Source organism: Loxodonta africana, chromosome 8, assembly GCF_030014295.1.
Source record: "Loxodonta africana isolate mLoxAfr1 chromosome 8, mLoxAfr1.hap2, whole genome shotgun sequence".
In the NCBI taxonomy this organism is placed as follows: Eukaryota; Metazoa; Chordata; class Mammalia; order Proboscidea; family Elephantidae; genus Loxodonta; species Loxodonta africana.
In genome coordinates this window covers 14,417,350-14,440,615 of record NC_087349.1, presented here as the reverse complement: position 1 = coordinate 14,440,615, position 23,266 = coordinate 14,417,350, and the positions used below count along the sequence as shown (strand labels likewise).

At 38.0% G+C, this 23,266-nt stretch overlaps 1 protein-coding gene and 1 long non-coding RNA gene across 4 annotated transcripts in view; one reads left to right on the top strand and one right to left on the bottom strand.

Moving 5' to 3' along the window:
* Positions 1-16,716, top strand: part of AGBL3 (AGBL carboxypeptidase 3) — a 66,167-nt gene extending 49,451 nt beyond the window's left edge. Inside the window, exons 11-12 of one of the 2 annotated variants that reach the window (XR_002784003.2) lie at positions 10,506-10,589; positions 16,694-16,716. Coding sequence is in view for 1 of the 2 variants with exons in the window: in XM_023539963.2 (XP_023395731.1) it covers positions 6,481-6,547; positions 9,275-9,283 (76 nt within the window). In the remaining variant the exon portion in view is untranslated. Of the gene's footprint in view, positions 1-6,480; positions 6,548-9,274; positions 12,154-16,693 lie in introns of those variants that run through there. The other variant, XM_023539963.2, reaches the window with a different exon arrangement.
* The window catches only part of LOC111748076 (uncharacterized), a 37,500-nt gene continuing 19,800 nt past the window's right edge, over positions 5,567-23,266 (bottom strand). The window contains exons 2-4 of one of the 2 annotated variants that reach the window (XR_010322601.1): positions 16,886-17,253; positions 8,120-13,314; positions 5,567-7,539 (exon numbers count right to left, since the gene is read on the bottom strand). This is a non-coding gene — a long non-coding RNA (uncharacterized LOC111748076). Of the gene's footprint in view, positions 13,315-16,885; positions 17,254-23,266 lie in introns of both variants that reach the window. The other variant, XR_002784007.2, reaches the window with a different exon arrangement.

The following is a 23,266-nucleotide window of genomic DNA, read 5'->3' as shown; positions in this document are numbered from 1 at the left end:
ATTCCATGTTGGTTATTTCTCTTTTTGGAAACTTCATCACATACAACACAGCATGAAGGTAGTGTCATTCTTACATGTGCAAAGATATTACAAGCGTGCTACTTAGACAGGTCTTCCTTTTGAAAAAGGAAACTGATAACCACCACCTAATTTCTGTGGAGATTTCAAAAGACAGTTTCTAAACACTGGAAGAAGTCAGCATGTAGAAGAGAGAAGGCGTAGCTTCCTTCTGTACTTGAGAGAACATGGCCAACTAAGACCACTGGGTGCAAAATATGTGAGGCAGATTTTCAGTCCAGGAGAAGGAAGATCTCTGTAATAATAAGAGCTAACGTTGAGATGGGTTACTGGAGAGTAGTGAGTTCCTTGTCACTGGAAATGTTCAGCCACGGGAGTTATTAAAATAATTCCTATACTGTGAGAAAGACTAGACTACATTTTTTGGGGGGTTATGAATTATAAGGTTCTGATGGATACCGTCTAACTTGGCAATATACATGAAGCTGATAAAAATCTTCAGTAAATAGGAAATATGCATATAAAGTATATGCTGCTATTCAAAGTCTTTGAATTTTTTAGAAAAGTAAGTATAAATTAAGTAGAAAATATAATTATTATAAAGCAAGTAGGAAAATAGAATTCTCATTGTAGGCTTCGCTACTGTTCCTGTCATAAAGTCAAGACTAATATTAACAATGGGATATATCCATTACAATTAAAATAATGTGTTCAGATTTTTATTTCTCTCATAATTCTGGTTACCTTCATTCATGGCAGCATAGGTGAAACACATCAGGTCAGATTAAGAGACTCTTAAGTTTCTGATCCTATGTTGCAGCCTTCTATATAACTGTAGGAATTTCCATATCACAAAAGGAGAAATCAAGGCCTACAATGAGTCAAACTCAGTCCAATCCTCTTGCCTCTGGCTCTCTGTAGCTAACATACAGAAAAAATAAGTTAAAATGGATTTCCCAGGAAGGCCACTGTTGTAAGCACACTGTAGCTGGGTCTGAGAAGTAAAATTTTTTTAATTCAGTGGGTCTTAAGTTGTGAGTGCAGAGGGGCAGTTTGCCAAATAAAATTTAAATTCCTCTTATAGCTGCTGCTGAAAAAGGAAAAATAAATGTGTTTCAACGTAAGGAAATGCAGAAGTTTTTTGGTTTAAAAGCATTGATGGGTTTTCTAATTTGCAATGGAAAATCCCTCCTTCTAAAGAATGCAATATTTAGTGGCACTAGGACAAACAGCAGTTAAGTAGCTTACAAGGTAGTCAAGAAAAGAAATAAAAAAGCTTTAAAAAGGATCTGTGCTTAATGACAAAAGATCTTCTAATGCACATTCAATCAAAACTACAGTAAATACTAGTTAGGTAGTTTCTTAGCCAAAAAAAGGAGAAGAATTTAGTGATGGAGAAATAATACAAATATGTTTAAGAACGTGAGTATGTGTGTATACATCTTATTGTGTATATAAAACCACACATGCACACTTGTATGTGTTTGTTTGTTTTTAAAATACAGCCCGGAAATATTTTCTTTCCGGAATTGGCTCTCAAGCAAAAAATGTTGCCCACCACTCCACTACACAGTTGCAATTAGATTTCTGTGTGACTCTTTAGTCTCAACCTACTCTGTTTTGTGTGGCCCTGGATTGCCTTTAAGCAGGATGGAAATGAAGCGATGTAAAAATAATGAATTTTTTTTAATTTTTGTTGTGCTTTAAGTGAAAGTTTACAAATCAAGTCAGTCTCTCACACAAAAACTTATATACACCTTGCTACATACTCCCAATTGCTCTCCCCCTAATGAGACAGTCTGCTCCCTCCCTCCACCCTCTCTTTTCGTGTCCATTTTGCCAGCTTCTAACCACCTCTACCCTCTCATGTCTCCTCCAGGCAGGAGATGCCAACATAGTCTCCAGTGTCCACCAGACCCAAGAAGCTCACTCCTCACCAGCATCCCTTTCCATCCCATTGTACAGCCCAATCCCTGTCTGAAGAGTTAGCTTTGGGAATGGTTCCTGTCCTGGGGCAACAGAAGGTCTGGGGGCCATGACCACCGGGGTCCTTATAGTCTCAGTCAGACCATTAAGTCTGGTCTTTTTACAAGAATTTGGGGTCTGCATCCCACTGCTCTTCTGCTCCCTCAAGGGTTCTCCGTTGTGTTCCCCGTCAGGGCAGTCTTCAGTGGTAGCCAGGCACCATCTAGTTCTTCTGGTCTCAGGCTGATGTAGTCTCTGGTTTATGTGGCCCTTTCTGTCTCTTGGGCTCGTAATTATCTTGTGTCCTTGGTGTTCTTCATTCTCTTTTGGTCCAAGTGCGTTGAGACCGATTGATGCATCTTAGATAGCCGCTTCCTAGCATTTAAGACCCCATGCGCCGCTCTCCAAAGTGGGATGCAGAATGTTTTGTTAACAGATTTTATTATGCCAATTGACTTAGATGTCCCCTGAAACCATGGTTCCCAGACCCCTGCCCCTGCTACGCTGGCCTTCGAAGCATTCAGTTTATTCAGGGAACTTCTTTGCTTTTGGTTTATTCCAGTTGTTCTGACCTCGCCTGTATTGTGTGTTGTCTTTCTGGTCACCTAAGTAATTCTTATCTACTATCTAATTAGTGAATACCCCTCTCACCATCCACCCCTCCCCCTTCTCATAACCATCAAAGAATATTTTCTTCTCAGTTTAAACTATTTCTTGAGTTCTTATAACAGTGGTCTTATACAATATTTGTCCTTTTGCAACTGACTAATTTCACTCAGCATAATGCCTTCCGGATTCCTCCATGTTATGAAATGTTTCACAGATTCATCACTGTTCTTTATTGATACAATTTATTTATCCATTCATCCATTGATGGGCACCTCGATTGCTTCCATCTTTTTGCTATTGTAAACAGTGCTGCGGTGAACATGGGTGTGCATGTATCTGTTCGTGTAAAGGCTCTTATTTCTCTAGAATATATTCCAAGGAGTGGGATTGCTGGATCCTGTGGTAGTTCTATTTCTAGCTTTTTAAGGAAGCTCAAAATTGATCTCCAAAGTGATTGTACCATTTTACATTCCTACCAGCAGTGTATAAGTGTTCCAATCTCTCCACAGCTTCTCCAACAATTATTATTCTGTGTTTTTTGGATTAATGCCAGCCTTGTTGGAGTGAGATGGAATCTCATTGTAGTTTTGATCTGCATTTCTCTAATGGCTAATGATCGTGAGCTGTTCCTTCATGTATCTGTTAGCTACCTGAATATCTTCTTTAGTGAAGTGTCTGTTCATATCTTTTGCCCATTTTTTAATTGGGTTACTTGTCTTTCTGTAGTTGAGTTTTTGCAGTATCATGTAGATTTTAGATCAGGAGCTGATCGGAAATGTCATAGCTAAAAACTTTTTCCCAGTCTGTAGGTAATCATTTTACTCTTTTGGTGAAGTCTTTAGATGAGCATAGGTGTTTGATTTTTAGGAACTCCCAGTTATCTACTTTTTCTTCTGCATTGTTTGTAATGTTTCGTATACTGTTTATGCCATGTATTAGGGCTCCTAATGTCCCTATTTTTTCTTCCATGATCTTTATCATTTTAGATTTTATATTTAGGTCTTTGATTCATTTTGAGCTCATTTTTGTGCATGGTGTGAGGTATAGATCTTGTTTCATTTTTTTTTTTTTTTTTGCAGATGGATATCCAGTTTTGCCAGCACCATTTCTTAAAAAGACTGTCTTTTTCCCCATTTAACTGCTTTGGGGCCTTCATCAACTATCAACTACTCATATGTAGATGGATTTATGTCTGGATTCTCATTTCTGTTCCATCGGTCTATGTATCTGTTGTTGTACCAGTACCAGACTGTTTTGACTACTGTGGCGGTATAATAGGTTCTAAAATTAGGTAGAGTGAGGCCTCCCACTTTGTTCTTTTTCAATAATGCTTTACTTATCCGGGGCCTCTTTCCCTTCCATATGAAGTTGGTGATTTGCTTCTCCATCTCATTAAAAAATGTCATTGGAATTTGGATGGGAATTGCATTAAATCTATAGATCGCTTTTGGTAGAATAGACATTTTTATAATGTTAAGTCTTCCTATCCAAGAGCAAGGTATGTTCTTCCAGTCTCTTTTGGTTTCTGGCAGAAGTGTACTGCAGTTTTCTTTGTGTAAGTCTTTTACATCTCTGGTAAGATTTATTCCTAAGTATTTTATCTTCTTGGGGGCTACTGTAAATGGTATTGATTTGGCGGTTTCCTCTTTGATGTTCTTTTTGTTGCTGTAGAGGAATCCAACTGAGTTTTGTATGTTTATCTTATATCCTGATACTCTGCTAAACTCTTCTATTAATTTCAGTGGTTTTCTTGAGGATTCCTTAGGGTTTTCTGTGTATAAGATCATGTCATCTGCAAACAGAGATACTTTTAACTTCTTCCTTGCCAATCTGGATGCCCTTTATTTCTTTATCTAGCATAATTGCTCTGGCTAGGACCTCCAGCACAATGTTAAATGAGAGTGGTGATAAAGGGCATCATTGTCAGGTTCCCGATCTCAAGGGGAATGCTTTCAGGCTCTCTCCATTTAGGATGATGTTGGCTATTGGCTTTGTATAAATGCCCTTTATTATGTTGAGGAATTTTCCTTCTATTCCTATTTTGCTGGGAGTTTTTATCATGAATGGGTGTCGGACTTTGTCAAAGGTCTTTTCTGCATCAATTGATAAAATCACGTGATTTTTATCTTTTGTTTTATTTATATGATGGATTACATTAATTGTTTTTCTAATGTTGACGATCCCTGCATACCTGGTATGAATCCCACTTGGTCATGGTGAATTATTTTTTTGATACGTTGTTGAATTCTATTGGCTAGAATTTTGTTGAGGATTTTTGCATCTATGTTCATGAGGGATATAGGTCTGTAATTTTCTTTTTTTTTTTTTTATGGTGTCTTTACCTGGTTTTGGTATCAGGGTTATGGTGGCTTCATAGAATGCATTTGGTAGTATTCCGTCCTTTTCTATGCTCTGAAATACCTTTAGTAGTAGTGGTGTTAACTCTTCTCTGAAAGTTTGGTAGAACTCTGCAGTGAAGCTGTCCGGGCCAGGGCTTTTTTTTTGTTGGGAGTTTTTGATTACCTTTTCAATTTCTTCTTTTGTTATGGGTCTGTTTGGTTGTTTTACCTCTATTTTTGTTAGTTTAGGTAAGTAGTGTGTTTCTAGGAATTCATCCATTTCTTTTATGTTTTCAAATTTGTTAGAGTACAATTTTTCATAGTAATCTGATATGATTCTTTTAATTTCAGTTGGGTCTGTTGTCATATCGCCCCTCTCATTTCTTATTTGGGTTTTTTGCTTCCTCTCTTGTTTTTCTTTTGTCAGTTTGGCCAATAGTTTATCAATTTTGTTGATTTTTTCCAAGAACAAGCTTTTGGTCTTCTTAATTCTTTCAGTTGTTTTTCTGTTTTCTATTTCATTTAGTTCTGCTCTAATTTTTATTATTTGTTTTCTTCTGGTGCCTGAAGATTTCTTTTGTTGCTCTCTTTCTATTTGTTCAAGTTGTAGGGATAATTCTTTGATTTTGGCCCTTTCTTCTTTTTGGATGTGTGCATTTATTGATATAAATTGACCTCTGAGCACTGCTTTCGCTGTGTCCCAAAGGTTTTCATAGGAAGTGTTTTCATTCTCACAGGATTCTATGAATTTCTTTATTCCATCCTTAATGTCTTTTATAGTCCAATCTTTTTTTGAGCAGGGTATTGTTAAGTTTCCAAGTGTTTGGTTTCTTTTCCCTGCTTTTTCTGTTATTGATTTCTACTTTTATGGCGTTGTGGTCAGAGGAGATGCTTTGTAATATTTCAGTGTTCTGGATTCTGCTAAGGCTTGCTTTATGACCTAATATGTGGTCTATTCTAGAGAATGTTCCACGAGCACTAGAAAAGAAAGTATACTTGACGGCTGCTGGGTGGAGTGTTCTGTACATGTCTACGAGGTCATGTTGGTTTATTGTGGCATTTAGATCTTCTGTATCTTTATTGAGCTTCTTTCTGGATGTCCTGTCCTTCACTGAAAGTGGTGTGTTCAAATAATGAATTTTAAGAGCTAATGATACCCCTGAGAGCTAGGAATCTGCTGAATATAGCACTTATTCATTCATTTATTAACCAATATTCTCTGAGTGCCTACTATGTGCCAGGCACTATTTTCACTCTGGTGATACAGCAGTGAGCCAGATGGATGAAAATGCCCACTTCTCTGAAGCTTACACTCCATTGGCCCAACTTGTCATCTCTCTCCATACATTCAACAAGAAGACCTCTGCTTCTAAGCTGTCTGAACATCCAAACATTTAAACCTCTGTTTGCAAACAGCCTTCTTATTATAAGAACTATTTCTACCAATTCCAATATGATTAAAAAAAAAAATTAAAAGCAACAGTTGAAATTTAAAAGCGCAACCCAAAACATTCTGTAAACTGAAATAAATTGTTAATATTTTTTGTAGTAGCCGAGGCTCTGACAGTTCTGAATCCAATGACTCTCAGCCTTATCTTCTCAAGTTAACTTCTCAGGTATGATTGAACATTTCTGCTTATGATATAGATGTGCTAAATAGGTAGTCTTCTTATTGTGACTAATGATCAGACAGTTGTATAATTAATTGCTCGTTTATTTCACAACAATAATTCCCTTTAATTATTACTAATATAATATCAACATATATATTAACAACATTTATTTAACAACAATAATTGTTATTTCCTGATTATGTACCATATCTTTAATCATAGAATTTTCTAACTTTAGAGGCTTTTTTAAAATAGATAATTTTATTTTGTTGTTGAGAATGTACACAGCAGAACATAAACCCACAATTTCTTCATGTGGAATTCAGTGACAATGACTACATCCTTTGAGTTGGGCAACCATTCCCACCCTCCTTTTCCAAGCTGTTCCTCCCCCACTAACATAAACTCACTGCCCCCTCAGTTTTATAGCCCATCTTTCAAGTTGCTGTTGCCAATTTGGTCCCATATACATAGTTCTTGAAAGAACACAAGGCTGAAAACAGAAGTTCTTTACTAATTAAGCTAACCTACTGTTAGATTTGGAAAAGAGGAAGACCCTCAACAAGATGCATTGACATAGTGGCTACAACAATGGGCTCCAGCATAACAAGGATTGTGAGGATGGCGCAGGACTGGGCGATGCTTCATTCTGTTGTACGTTGGCTTGCTATGAGTCAGAACCAACTCAACAGCACCTAACAACAAACAACATTGTTTAATTTAAAGGAGACTTCAGGAAATATTTTTGGTTTAAGGTTTAAAGATTATCTCAGGGCAATAGTTTCAGAGGTTCATCCAGCCTCTGGATTGCATGAGAATTTGAAATTCCATTCTACATTTTCCCCTTTTGATCAGGCAGGATACTCCTATGGAATCTTTGATCAAAATGTTCTGTAATAGTAGTCAGGCACCTTCCAATTCTTCTGGTCTCATGGCAAAGGAGGGAGTTGTTCATGGAGGTAATATGCCACACATTCTGTTTCCATCTCCCATGCCTGGACAATAAGTAAGGAAGACAGAAGAAGAATTGAAGCCTTTGAATTATATGGTGTTGGTGATGAATATTGAATATACCATGGACTGCCAGAAGAACAAACAAATCTGTCTTGAAAGAAGTACAGCCAGAATGTTCCTTAGAAGTATGGATGGCAAGACTTCATCTCATGTACTTTGGACATGTTATCAGGAGGGACCAGTCCCTGGAGAAGGACATCATGCTTGGTAAAGCAGAGGTCAGCGAAAAAGAGGAAGACCCTCAATGAGATGTATTGGCACAGTGGTTGCAACAAGGGGCTCAAGCATAACAACAATTGTGAGGATGGTGCAGGGCCGGGCAGTGTTTCATTCTGTTGTACGGAGGGTCGTTATGACTTGGAACCAACTAGATGGCACCTAACAACAATAACATTCCCGACGCTCCTTCTTCAGAGACATCTGTTCAGCTGCTAGAGTCTATTAGATGTTACCTTAAAAAAAATTCCCAAGGTCTTAACAAAGAATATTGTGTTAATATTTTATGGCTGTGTAACAAATTACCCCAAGCAATAGTAGCTTAAAACCACAAACATTTATTACCTCACAGTTTCGGTAGGTCAGGTATCTGGGCATTGCTTAGCAGGATGCTTCTACTTCAAGGTTTCTCTCAAGACTGCAGTGAAGGTGTTGACCAGGCTACAGTCTCATTTGCTGGATTGTTTGAGGAAGGATCCTCTTCCAAGCTCACTCATTTGGTTGTTCATAGGATTCATTTCTTCACAGGTTGCTGAACTGATGGTCTTAGTTCCTCTCTGGCTGTTGACCGTGGGCCTTCCTAGTTCCTCACAATGATGGAACCCAGCTGGATTCCATCTGAGCAAACAAGCAAGAGAACAAAAGAGGGCACACAAAATGGAAGCTACAGTATTTGTAACCTAATCTCAGAAGCAACATCCCATCACTTTTGCCATATTCAATTCATTAGAAGTGAATCAGTAGATTCAGCCCATAGTCAATGAGAGAAGATTACACGGGGCATGAATACCAGGAGGTAGCAATCATTAAGTGCCATCAAAGAGACAGCTATATCCTTAATTTGAATTTACTTGGAAATAAAGTCGTTGTAGATGTAATCAAGTTAAAGTGAAGTTATACTGGATTAGGATGGCCCTTAAATCCAAGGATTGGTGTTCTTATAAGAAGAGGGAAATTTGGACACAGACAGAGACACAGAGAAGAGACACATGCATAGGTGTTATGGATTAAATTATGTCCCCCCCAAAAACGTCTGTCAACTTGGCTAGGCCATGATTCCCAGTATTGCATGATTGTCCACCATTTCATCATCTGATGTGATTTTCCTGTGTGTTGTAAATCCTACTTCTATGATGTTAATAAGGTGGGATTATCGGCGGTTATGTTAATGAGGCAGGACTCACTCTACAAGATTAGGTTGTGTCTTAAGTCAATCTCTTTTGAGATATAAAAGAGAAAAGCGAGCAGAGAGACAAGGGGACCTATCCCACCAAGAAACAAGAGCCAGGAGAATAATATATCCTTTAGATCTGGGGTCCCTGCACTGAGAAGTTCCTTGATTGGGGAAGATTGATGACAAGGACCTTCCTCTAGAGCCGACAGAGACAGAAAGCCTTACCCTGGAGCTGGCACCCTGAATTTGTACTACTAGCCTCCTAGACTGTGAGAGAATAAATTTCTCTTTGTTAAAGCCGTCCGCTTGTGGTATTTCTGTTATAGCAGCACTAGATGACCAAGACAGCAGAGAAGAAGCCTATGTGACAATGGAGGAAAAGATTGGAGTGATGCGGTTACAAACTGAGGACATCAAGGATTACCGGCAACCACCAGAAGCTAAAAAGGAGAATGGAGCCTTCTGAGGGAGCATGACCCTGCCAATACCTTGATTTCAAACCTCTAGCCTCAGGAATGTGAGAGATCAAATTTATGTTATTTTACCCAGTTTGTGATAATTCATTACAGCTGCCCTAGGAAACGAATACAGTTCCCCATTCAGCCTTGGTTGGCATGGGTGGGGCCACAGTTTTTTGGTGGTATTTAGTTGAAGTAAAGTAGTTATTATCTAAAAGTGTTCTATCCAAGCTGCCTGCTTTTTGGTCCTTGGACAGAGAAAAGAAGCTTTTGTTGGAGTGTTTGTTTGTTTGTCTGCCTGCACTCATTGGTATTTATGGGTTGCCAGCTTCTCCTGCGGTAAATCTGGGGTGTATGAGACAAAAAGAAAACCTAGGGAATGCATCACTGTGTCACTCCTCTGATCCTAAAGTTTCTAGTCAGTCTGCCTTCTTCTTTCCACCTTTCAGAGTCTTTTATATTACTTTATTATGTGATGTCCAGAATTTTTAGTTGTATTTAGACAGAATAGGGAAAATTACTTATCCTCTGTTCAAACAAAAATCATATTAAGCCAAAAATAGAAATTGATTGAAGTATTTTTAATATGTGATTTGCAAATCCAGGTAACATTTCAACTAGGGAGTCAAAAATGTCCTGAAGTTGAGAGACCCTCCAATGATTCTTATACCCTATCTTATCAACATTGCTATGGAAATGGGGCCAGAACAGTGCTTTCACAATAACAATTTACCCTAAACACTTAGTTTCTAGTCTGACCTTGGAACTTCTGTTTCTTGAGACTGACTGCGCATAGGTAATTCTTCAAAAGAGCACAATGCCTGAGGCAAAACACTCTAGACTATTGTTTGACTAAAAGGTAAGGTAACTTTTAGGAAACTAGTTTCCTCAAGGCCAAAGGCTCAAAGATCGTCTCAAGTCCGTGGCTTGGGTAGGTCACCCCAGCCTCCATGGAGCTCAGAAGTTTGGATTCCAGGAGAAGTAAACTCCATTCCACACTTCCTAGAAATGGAAGTTCCAAGGTAGTTTTAAGTCTGTGTATATACTTGTTTTGATGTTTTGATTAAATAATGATTTTATATCTGGTTCTTCTATCTAGCTAAAAACCAAAAAACATCTGAAAACAAAGAAGGAAAGAAATTCTACTATAGAAATCCATGAAAATGCCAGAGAAGAACAAGAGGTAAATCTTATTGATCATTGTTAACAATTACTGAAAAAAATGATTGCAGAGAATGATAAGTTATTTCCTCTTACCTTCTCTTACCTTGTTTTTCCCCAGGAAGAGTTAATGGTTAAAATTTGGTCATTCTTATTTACTGTTTATAAAACTACAAAATTACCTTGAGTTCAGCTCCTAAACACAAGGGTGTCACTTCTCAGAGAGAAGAGCCTCACTGTCCCTACCCCCAGCTCCAGGACCCTGGCTCAGAGATTTTGCCTTGGGATAGGGAGGAAGCAGACCATAAAACAGGTAGCTCCTAATCTCTTCCCAAAGGATACAGCCCACTTGCAACAGGACGTGGAGAGCTCAAATCCAAGGGTCCTCTCAGAAACAGTGGCTGTTGTGATGAGAAACAACTGGGAGGAGATTGGTTGATTTATCGAAGATGTAGGCTAAACTGTAGGCCGGTTAGTTTGCCAGAGAAAACAAGAGACAGCTGGAAGGATCCCATCTGGGGTCAGAATAAATCATAACACTAACCTCTGGAACTATCTTTTCAAATGAGCATTAATTTCATTGAATTGGCCTATACAGCAATTTATGCCCCAGGGCATTGTTGAAAACAACTGATCAATTAGCAGAACTTAATAGCTGGCTCTACGTCATCTTACGTTTTCACTAACAATGTATGAGGGATCCTGTTTCTGCTCATCTTCAACGTTTGTTGTATCACCGTTCACAACAGGACAAAACACTGCCGGGTCCTGCACCATCCCCACAATCGTTGCTTTTGGACCCCGTTGTTGCAGCCACCGTGTCAGTCCATCTCATTCAGGGTCCTCCTCTTTTTCACTTACCCTCTATTTTATCAAGCATAATCTCCTCCAGGGACTGAACCCTCCTGATAACATGTTCAAAGTACATGAGAAGAAGTCTCGCCATCCTCGCTTCTAAGGAGCATTCTGGCTGTACTTCTTCCAAGACAGACTTGTTCCTTCTTTTGGCAGTCCATGGTATATTGAATATTTTTCACCAACACCATAATTCAAAGGCATCAATTCCTCTTTGGTCTTCCTTATTCATTGCCCAGCTTTCCCATGTGTATGTGGTGACTGAAAACACCATAACTTGGAACAGGTGTTCTTAGTCCTTGAAGTGACATCTTCGCCTTTTAACACTTTGAAGAGGTCTTTTGCAGCAGATTTGCCCAATGCAATGCGCCTTTTGATTTCTTGACTGCTGCTTCCATGGCTGTTGATTGTGGATATAAGTAAAATGAAATCCTTGATGACCTCAATCTTTTCTCTGTTTATCATGATGTTGCTTATTGGTCCAGTTGTGAGGATTTTTGTTTTCTTTATGTTGAGGTGTAATCCATACTGAAGGCAGTGGTCTTCGATCTTCATCAGTAAGTGCTTCAAGTCCTCCTCATTTTCAGCAAGCAAGGCTGTGTCATCTGCATAATGCAGGTTGTTAATGAGTCTTCCTCTAATTCTGATGCCATGTTCTTCTTCATATAGTCCAGCTTCTTTTTTATACAGACTGAATAAGCGTGGTGAAAGGACACGACCCTGATGCACACCTTTCCTGACTTTAAACCACCCAGTATCCCCTTGTTCTGTTCAAACAACTGCCTCTTGGTCTATGTACAGGTTCCTCATGAGCTCTAGAATTCCCATTCTTCACAATTTTATCCATGATTTGTTATGATCCACACAGTCGAATGCCTTTTTGTAGTCAATAAAACACAGGTAAACATCTTTCTGATATTCTCTGCTTTCAGCCAGGATCCATCTGATGTCAGCAATGATATCCCTGGTCGCATGTCCTCTTCTGAATCTGGCTTGAATTTCTGGCAGTTTCCAATCAAAGCACTGCTGCAGCTGTTTTTGAATGATCTTCAGCAAAAATTTACTTGCATTTGATATTAATGATATTACTTGATAATTTGTGAATTCCATTGGATCACCTTTCTTTGGAATAGGCATAAATATGGATTTCTTCCAGTCGGTTGGCCAGGTAGCTGACTTCCAAATTTCTTGGCATAGACAAGTGAGCACTTCTAGTGCTACATTCATTTGTTGAAACATCTCTATTGATATTACATCAATTCCTTGAGCCTTGTTTTTTGCCAATGCCTCCAGTGCAGCTTGGACCTCTTCCTTCAGTACAGTTGCTTTCTGATCATGTGCTACCTCCCAAAATGGATGAACATCAACCATTTCCTTTTGATATAATGACTCTGTGTATTCCTTCTATCTTCTTTTGATTTTCCCTGTGGAATCCTTCAATATTGCAACTCAAGGCTTGAAATTGTTCTTCAGTTCTTTGAGCTTGAGAAATGCTGAGCCTGTTCTTCCCTTTTGGTTCTAACTCCAGATCTTTGCACCTGTTATTATAATACTTTACTTTGTCCTCTCAAGCCACCCTTTGAAATCTTCTGTTCAACTCTTTGAGTTAAGACTTCATCATTTCTTCCATTTGCTTTAGCTACTCGAAGTTCAAGAGCAAGTTTCAGAGTCTCTTCTGACATCCATTTTGGTCTTTTCTTTCTTTCATATTTTTTAATGACCTCTTGCTTTCTTCGTGTATGATGTCCTTGAAGTCCTTCCACAATTCATCTGGTCTTCAGTTATTAGTGTTCGACGTGTTAAATCTATTCTTGAGATGGTCTCTAAATTCAGGTGGGATATACTCGAGGTCGTACTTTGGCTCTTGTGAACTTATTCTAATTTTCTCACAGCTGAAGAGAGACATTAAGACCATGTAAATATTGTGTTCCTCATCAAAATTTCCCCTTGGATTTAGCATCTAGCATTTTTGTCTGACCCAGTCTTTATTATGATGGTTTCAACAAGATAACTTTCCAACACCAGCACTCCCCGTGTTTATCATTGATATTTGTCACTCTGCTACAAGTAGGATCCTTCCCTTTTCCTCATTTTCTTTATCTAATTATAAGTTGACGTGAATTTATGAATTCCTATTTTTTGAACTATTTGTTATATTTGCTTGTAAGACATCAATATGTTCCTAAATAATATTAGTAAATTATTTTTAAAAGTAATTGACTTTATTTCCTATTAAGACACTCTCAATAATTGATTTTGAAGGCTGTCAACAAAACATACAACCATAGATTACTGAGGTTAGAATTTGTGGACCCCATTCAGTAAGAAGATAGAAAACCAAAAGGTAAGAACACACTTGGCGTTTCTCAAGCTGAAAGAACTGAAAGTTAAAGCATCAAGTTGCAGTATTGAAGGATTCAAAGGCAAATATTGAATAATGCAGGAAGCATCAAAAGAAGATGGAAGGAATACACAGAGTCACTGTACCAAAAAGAATTGGTCAATGTCCAGCCATTTCAGGAGGTAGCATATGATCAGGAACTTGTGGTACTGAAGGAGGAAGTCCAAGCTGCACTGAAGGCATTGGTGAAAAACAAGGCTCCAGGAATTGACAGAGTATCAACTGAGATGTTTCAACAAATGGAGGCAGCACTGTAGGTGCCCACTCATCTATGCTAAGAAATTTGGAAGACAGCTACCTGGCCAACTGACTGGAAGAGATCCATATTTGTACCCATTCCAAAGAAAGGTGACCCAACAGAATGTGTAAATTATCAAACAATATCATATGCAAGTAAAATTTTGCTGAAGATCATTCACAAGTGGCTGCAGCAGTGTGTCGACAGGGAACTGCCGAAATACAAGCCAGATTCAGAAGAGGACATGGAAGGAGGGCCATCATTGCTGATGTCAGATGAATCTTGGCTAAAACCCGAGAATACCAGGAAGACCTGTGCTTTATTGACATTGATTACACAAAGGCATTCGACTGTGTGGATCATTAACAAATTATGGATAACATTGTGAAGAATGGGAATTCTAGAACACTTAATTGTGCTTATGAGGAACCTGTACATAGACCAAGAGGCAGTTGTTTGAACAGAACAAGGGGATACTGGGTGGTTTAAAGTCAGGAAAGGTGTGCATCAGGATTGTAACCTTTCACCAGGCTTATTCAATCTATACAATGAGCAAATAATCCGAGAAGCTGGACTATATGAAGAACAACATGGCATCAGAATTGGAGGAAGACTCGTTAACAACCTGCATTATGCAGATGACACAGCCTTGCTTGCTGAAAATGAAGAGGACTTGAAGCACTTACTGATGAAGATAAAGAAACATAAAGAAAACAGAAATCCTCACAACTGGACCAATAAGCAACGTCATGATAAACAGAAAAGATTGAGGTCATCAAGGATTTCATTTTACTTATATCCACAATCAACAGCCATGGAAGCAGCAGTCAAGAAATCAAAAGGCGCATCGCATTGGGCAAATCTGCTGCAAAAGACCTCTTTAAAGTGTTAAAAAGCAAAGATGTCACTTTAAGTACTAAGGTGTGCCTGACCCAAGCCATGGTATTTTCAATCACTTCATATGCATGGGAAAGCTGGATAATAAATAAGGAAGACCGAAGAATTGATGCCTTTGAATTATGGTGTTGGCGAAGAATATTCAATATACCATGGACTGCCAGAAGAAGGAACTAATTTGTCTTGAAGGAAGTATAGCTAGAATGCTCCTTAGAAGCAAGACTTCATCTCACTTAATTTGAACATGTTATCAGGAGGGTCCAGTCCCTCGAGGAGGACATGGTGCTTGGTGTAGTAGAGGGTTAGTGAAAAAGAAGATGACCCTAAACAAGATGGACTGACACAGTGGCTGCAGCAATGGACTCAACTATTTCAATGATTGTGAGGATGGCACAGGACCAGGCAGTGTTTTATTCTGTTATACATAGGGTCATTATGATTTGAAACTGACTCAATGGCCCCTAGCCACAACAACAATGTTCATCAGGACACTGGCCTGGCGATAGTTTTCTCTGGTAGAAATGTAATAGTTTATTATGTCTCACAGAATCCTTTCAATTCAGAAAAGAGGGCTAAAAGTGACACCAAGAATTCATCGAATCAAGTCTAATTACAAGTGAATTTTCTTGAGCCTGATTTCCATTTTCCTCTTATTTTCATACTTATTGTCTTTTTTTTTTTTTGCTGCCCATCAATTATAATATCTACAAAGAAGGGCATTTTAAGCTTTAACATTGTTGTTTTTAGGTGCCGTCAAGTTGCTTCTGACTCAGAGCGACCCTAAGTACCACAGAACAAAACACTGCCTGGGTCCGGCACCATCTTAATAATCATTGTTACCCTTGAGCCCATCGTTGCAACCACTGTGTCAATCCATCTCCTTGAGGGTCTTCCTCTTTTCCGCTGACCCTCTACTCTACAAAGCATGGAGTTCTTCTTCAGCGACTGATCCCTCCTAAGCTTTAACTCTATGTCTATTTTTATTATAAGGTGAAATGCATTACGTGTCGTTAAATATATTTTCAATTTTTTCTTTCTTCTCTCAGGCCATTTAGAAGAGTTCATTATAATATCCATATGCCAAAGATGCAGTTACAAAAGCTTGGAAGCATTTAAAATGTTTTCATGGTCCCATAACAATGTGTAGTCTACTCAAGATTAGTCAATCATACTTCTACGATGTTTTGTCTATTAGTCCCACTGGGTCACGTTGGCAACTCTTTTCCAGATAGAAAACATCATATGTGTATATTTCTTCTCACTCTGGCCTTCTTTACAACCTTCAAGAAAATATTTTTTTATCATTTTTATATAAGTACGATTTTATAATCTGCTTATGTATTTTCATAAAGTTTTATATATTTTCACCTATTTCACACTCCTCTTACATCTTTATTCTTGTGATTCAAACAAATGAGATTGTGAGTTAACATTTTGTCTCCTTTTCCCCAGGAATAATTAGTTCTAGTAAAGTGGAAATTTTTAAAACTGCCTTTTGTGACAAAATCTATTATCAATGTCTATTTCCACTCGTTGCTGCAGGAGAAAAGTTGTGTTGTGAAAGACTTTAGAAAGCTCTGATTTAAAAAATATTTTTGGCCATTCTAAATAAATGAAGATAAAGTGAGACAATGTTTGTTGAAAACCCACTATCCCAGAAATCATATCGGAAAGACTCTCATTTTCATGTTTAATAACATCATGTGGTTTTCCTTTTGGTTCTGTGCTCCATTAGGTGTGTGGTAGAGAACATTTACAGCAAAGATACAACGAATCAAATGCTAATTTGGAAGGTAAGATCTACCTGCAATGTCTCATGAACAATTAATTCATTTGCTCAACGAACACTTTTTTGTGCCACAAATGCAAAGTTGCCACTGTGCTTGGGGCTAGATACTAAGAAGTACGCGATGCCATTTCTACTCACCTCTCAGGGGAGAAAAGCAAATAAACAAGTTTTTCATTATAAGTGCAATGACAGAGTCTGTACAGGGTTCCAAGGAGGCACAGAGAAAGGAGTGGCCACCTACATGGGAGGGTTGAGGTGGTCTGTGTATTTGAGGAATGTCTATGATTTGAAAGGTTTTCCCCCAGGAAGAATATAGGGTTTTATGTTCTGAAGACCATCTTGTTCCTCTTCATTTCATGACCCAATAGAGGATGAGCTCAGGAGATAAATTTTAGACTATGTACTTGTTTCTTCTGAAAACTTCTAAGTCTGATATTAACCTTTAACTGACTCTTTAGCAACTGTGGTGTTATTTTCTTCATTTCTCATTATCTTCAGTTGAGGTCCTGTGAAAGAATTAATAAAGTTTAAAAAGATTTTATTTTTACTTAAAATAATTCTTTAAATTTATGTGTATACATAGTGATGTATTATACATTTTATATACCACCTATGTCCAAAAAAATTTTTTTTTTTTTGATGTAGTGGTTAAGTGCTACTGCTGCTAATCAAGAGGTTGGCAGTTTGAATCTGCCAGGGGCTCCTTGGAAACTCTACGGGGCAGTTCTACTCTGTCCTATAGGGTCGCTATGAGTCAGAATCGACTCGATGGCAGTGGGTTTGGTTTTTGGTTTTTTGTATTTAAGAATATGTATACATGTATGTGTATCTATTTTTGTTTATGATATAAAAAAAGTAGGAAAAGTCGAAAGTGGAAAAGGAGGTAAGAACCACACCAAGGAAAATGGAGAACTCTCTTATAACTAAGACATGATGGCCAATTCACTTGAACTTTAAATAAACTATTCTTTCTGGTAGTGGTTAGGTAAGCAATTCATCATCTTATTTGTTCCTTTTATATATTCTTTTGCTAAACATTTAGCACAAAAACAGAAATAAAAATAAAATAAAAAGTAACTTTTGAGAATACTTATTTCATACCTTTTTCTGCATCTATTCACATGCACTCCATGTTGTGTGAATTAATCATGATCGCCTTGTTTTGGGATTGACTTTTTCATTTAAAATTATCATCCACCATAAATCTCTTTACAAGTTAACAAGGGACGGTAAAGTATTCCATTGCATTATTGAATATGTATTTAGTCATCCCCCATTGTTAAGCCTCTATTTTGTTTCCAATTTTTTCTATTGTAAACAACAATGATGAATCTTATAACGATCTGTGTGTGTTTTTAATTGTTTCTTTGGAATAAATTCCAAGAAAGGGAATTGCTGGCCCAAAGGATATATGCATTTCTAAGAAGTTTGCTATAAATTGTAAAAATGCAACATAAATTCAGAAGATTTGTGGACTGTTCAGCATAATTTCATTGAGTTAAACAGCTGTTTCTGCTTTTTGGGGATAGCATTTTTCATTTAGAAAAATATGAAAATTAGTAGAGCCAATGAAGTATTTTCATGCCACTAATAATCTTTTACCATATGCTCTAGATACAAGGCCAAATGTATCAGGAGAGTACATATTTGAGTATTTCGGAAGACAATTCCCTAATCAAGGTTTGGGTGAGTAAATTGGGGATAGAGTAGTGAATGATCACCTATCATCCAAATGTGAACTGAAATACACGCTTCTGATAAAACTCTACATATAAGGAACTAAGAGATCATCTTCGAATCAAATGGCCAAGGAACAGATCTTCTTCCCAGAAATTCTGAAATTCCAATTTTTATTTCCCCCTATAACTCTAGAAAAACATAGGGGAAACCAGTAGAAATTCCTTGTATGTCCCTCTGCTTCCTTGTAATTTTATCCAGGCAAAATAAGAAATACTCGTCTCATTATCTGTCCTTTTCATTCCCATCGCATTGAATATTTAAAGCAGAGAGGAACCTTGAAAGTACTCTCATCTCATTGCCTTTGATCTACTACATTTGTTGACAAGTTACCATTCTTATTGTTGTGTGTCACCGAGTCAATTCCCATTCATAGCGACCCTATAGGACAGAGTAGAACTGCCCCATCGGGTTTCCTAGGCTGTCGCCTTTATGAGAGCAGATCACCATCACCAGTTCTTTTCTCCCGAGGGGCAGCCTATGAGTTCAAACCACAGGCCTTTCAATTAGCAGACGAGAGCTTAACCACTGCTGCCACCAGGCCTCCTGCCCTTTCCAGCAACACAAAATAAAGAGACACAGGACTTTAAGGGAAACCATTCTGACTGACTCGTTTTCCCTGGTTCTCCTGGAAATCATGAGAACAATTGTAATGCCTCTTCTACAGGATCTTAAGTATCTTTTAAAATCCCATCATTTATTTCCCTGAAATTTTCCTTCCATTTCTTCCAACCATTCCTAAGATGACATGATTCAAGTTCATTTACCATCTTATTTCACCGCCTTCTGTGTAGCTCCTCCAGCTTGAATGAAGCTGAACACAGTAGTGCAGATGTCACCCGAGGCACGCCCCCTAAATCAGCGTTCTAGTTTACTTCGTCCCAGATATTAGATTTCCATCAACGTGATCGCAGGTTGCATTTGTTCTTTTGAAAATATCCTATACTATTGACATATTGAATTTACACCTGCTCAACCCTCAAAATTTTGTTTTCATACTGCTGCTACTAAATTAGGTCTCCTCTCTTCTCTACTTCCACAGCTGGGATTGTGGTCGAATATGCTGGGTCTTAAACTTTTTCCTGTTAAATTTGATCTCCTTGGATTCGGCCTTTCATGAGCTATTCAGTATGTCATACTTGTATCTTTAAACATGCTTTCATCTATACCTTTGGCAGGCAGTCCCTCTATAATTTCAATTTTCATTCAGAATATACAAAATATGTATACATTATGCATATGTTTTGTGCATGTGTGTATATAGAGAAATATGTATACATATATATACATATCTCTGTGCCTGTGTATAAATAGAACCATCATTCCTACTCACTCTCCTTTTTAGGTGCTTCCTTTTTCTAACCCACGAACACTGCTCCACAAGCTTCTGCCTCTGCCTTTCTGTTCTCATTCTACACATTCTCTTAAAGATCCCATCGATTCTCATTGTTTTAACTATTATCTAAATGACTCCCAAACTTATATCTCCAAGTCTGATCTCTTGTGAAAGCTTCAGACTTTTATATTTCAGTGTTTGCTATACATCTCCTGGACGGTGAATAAGTAAGACCCAAGAAGAATTGATGCCTTTGAATTATGGCGTTGGTGAAGAATATTGAATATACCATTTACTGCCAAGAGAGGGTCTCCCTCTTTTTCACTGATCCTCTACTTTACCAAGCATGATGTCCTTCTCCAGGGACTGGCCCCTCCTGATAACATGTCCAAAGAATTTGAGACAAAGTCTCGCCTCCCTCACGTCTAAGGAGCATTCTGGCTATACTTCTTCCCAGAGGATTTGTTCTTCTGGCAGTCCATGGTATATTCAGTATTCTTTGCCAACATCATAAATCGAAGGCATCAATTCTTCTTCAGTCTTCCTTATCCGTTGTCCAGCTTTCCAATGCACATAAGGTGATTGAAAATACCATGGCTTGGGTAAGGCACACCTTAGTCCTCAAAGTAACATCTTTGCTTTTTTTTCCTTGGCATAGATGAGTGAGCACCTCCAGTGCTGCATCTGTTTGTTGAAACAGCTTTTTCAGTGCAGCTTCGATTTCTTCCTTTTCAGTACCATCAATTCTTGATCGTATGCTACCTCCTGAAATGGCTGAACGTCGACCAATTCTTTTTGGTGTAGTGGCTCTGTGTATTCCTTCTATCTTCTTTTAGTGCTTCCTGGGTCGTTTAATATTTTCCTCGTAGAATCCTTCACTATTGCAACTCAAGGCTTGAATTTTTTCTTCAGTTCTTTCAGCTTGAGAAATGCTGAGCATGTTGTTCAATTTTGGTTTTCTAACTCCAGGTCTTTGCACGTGTCATTATACTTTACTTTGTCTTCCCAACCCGCCCTTTGATATCTCCTGTTCAGCTGTTTGACTTCATCATTTCTTCATTTGTTTTAGCTACTTCATGTTCAAGAGCAGGTTTCAGAGTCTCTTCTGACATCCACTTTGGTCTTTTCTTTCTTTCCTGTCTTTTTAATGACCTCTTGCTTTCTTCATGTATGATGTCCTTGATGTCATTCCAGAACTCATCTGGTCTTCCGTCATTTGTGTTCAACCCGTTAAATCTATTCTTGACATGGTCTCTAAATTCAGGGTCGTGCTTTGGCTCTCATCAACCTCTTCTGATTTTCTTCAGCTTCAACTTGAACTTGCATATGAACAACTGATGGTCTGTTTTCACAGTCAGCCTCTGGCCTTGTTCTGCTGATGATACTGAGCTTTTCCATTGTCTGTTTGCCTATTTGATTCCTGTGTATTCCATCTGGTGAGGTCTATGCATATAGTTATCATTTATGTTGTTGAAAAAAGGTATTTGCAGTGAAGAAGTTGTTGGTCTTGCAAAATTCTATCATGCGATCTCTGGCATTACTTCTATCACCAAGCCCATATTTTCCAACTACTTTCTTTGTTTCCAACTTTTGCATTCCAGTCACCAGTAATTGTCAATGCATCCCGATTGCATGTTTGACCAATTTCAGACTGCAAAAGTTGGTAAAAATCTTCAATTTCTCCATGTTTAGTCCTAGTGGTTGGTGTGTAAATTTGAATAATAGTCATATTAACTGGTCTGCTTTGTAGGTATATGGATATTATCCTATCACCGACAGCATTGGTCTTCAGGATAGATCTTGAAATGTTCTTTTTAATGATGAATGCAACGCCATTCCTCTTCAAGCTGTCATTCTCAGCATGGTAGGCCATATGATTGTCTGATTCAAAATGGCTAATACCAGTGCATTTCAGCTCACTAATGCCTAGGATATCGATCTTTATGCATTCCATTTCATTTTTGACGATTTCTAATTTTCCAAGATTCATACTTCGTACATTTGACATTCTGATTATTAACTGATGTTTGCAGCTGTTTCTTCTCATTTTGAGTCGTGGCACATCAACAAAGGAAGGTCCCAAAAGCTTGATTCCATTCACATCATTAAGGTCGACTCTACTTTGAGGAGGCAGCTCTTCCCCAGTCATATTTTGAGTGCCTTTCAACCTGAGGGGCACAATACCAGCACTATATCAGACAATGTTCTATTGCTATTCATAAGGTTTTCACTGGCTAATTCTTTTTGGAAGTAGACCGCCGGGTCCTTCTTTCTAGTCTTTCTTAACCTGGAAGCTCAGCTGAAACCTCTCCACCATGGGTGACCCTGCTGGTATTTGAATAGCAGTGGCATAGCTTCCAGCATCACAGCAACATGCAAGCCCCCACAGTATGACAAACTGACAGACAGCATGGTCAATATATTGGATTATTATAGAAAGCATAGGATAAATCTTCATGACTTTGGGTTACTCAATGTTTTCTTAGATATGACTTCAAAAGAATAAGTGACAAAAGGAAAAAATAGATATATTGGACTTCATCAAAATTAAAACTGCTTGTGCTACAAGTGGTACTATCAAAAAAGTGAAAATACAATCCACTAAATAGAAAACACATTTGCAAATCATATATCTGATAAGGGACTTGTATATAAAGAACTCTTTACATTCAATAATAAAAAAACTCAATTTTAGAATTAGATTTCAACAGATATTTCTCCAAAGAAGATATACAAATGACCAACAAGCACATGACAAGATGCTCAGCATCATTAGTCATTCCCACCCACCCACTGCCGTCGAGTCAATTCGGACTCATAGCAACCCTATAGAACAGAGTAGAACTGCCGCATTGAGTTTCCAAGGAGCGCCTGGTGGATTCGAACTGCCAACCTTTTAGTTAGCACCTGTAGCACTTAACCACTATACCACCAGGGTTTCCCCCATTAGTCATTAGGGAAATGCAAATAAAAAACCACAATGAGATATCATTTTACACCCACTAGGATGGCTGGTATTAAAACGTCAGACGATGACAAGTGTTGACAAGGATGTGGAGAAAATGGGACCTTCATATATTGCTGGTGGGAATGTAAAATTTTATATCCACTTTGAAAAACAGCCTGGCCGTTCCTCAAAATGTTAAACATAGAGTTACAATTTGACTCATTAAATATTTGAATGTAGTAGTTATCAAGAAAGTAAAAAATTAAGTTTTGTTGCTTTTAAAACTTAAGTTCAGAAATTTTATGGTATTTTTTCCTTTTTAGGGACAATACCTAGACCAGTCCCTCCTTGGCTCCTAAAAAACTATTTGAGGTAGGAGACCTACAATTTTATTTCTTCTCACTACTTCACTTTTTTCGTCCATCTATAACGTTTTGATTTTGAATTAAAACAACAGTTAAAAATAACTTTTTGGTAACAAATGTGAACTGTGTCTCCT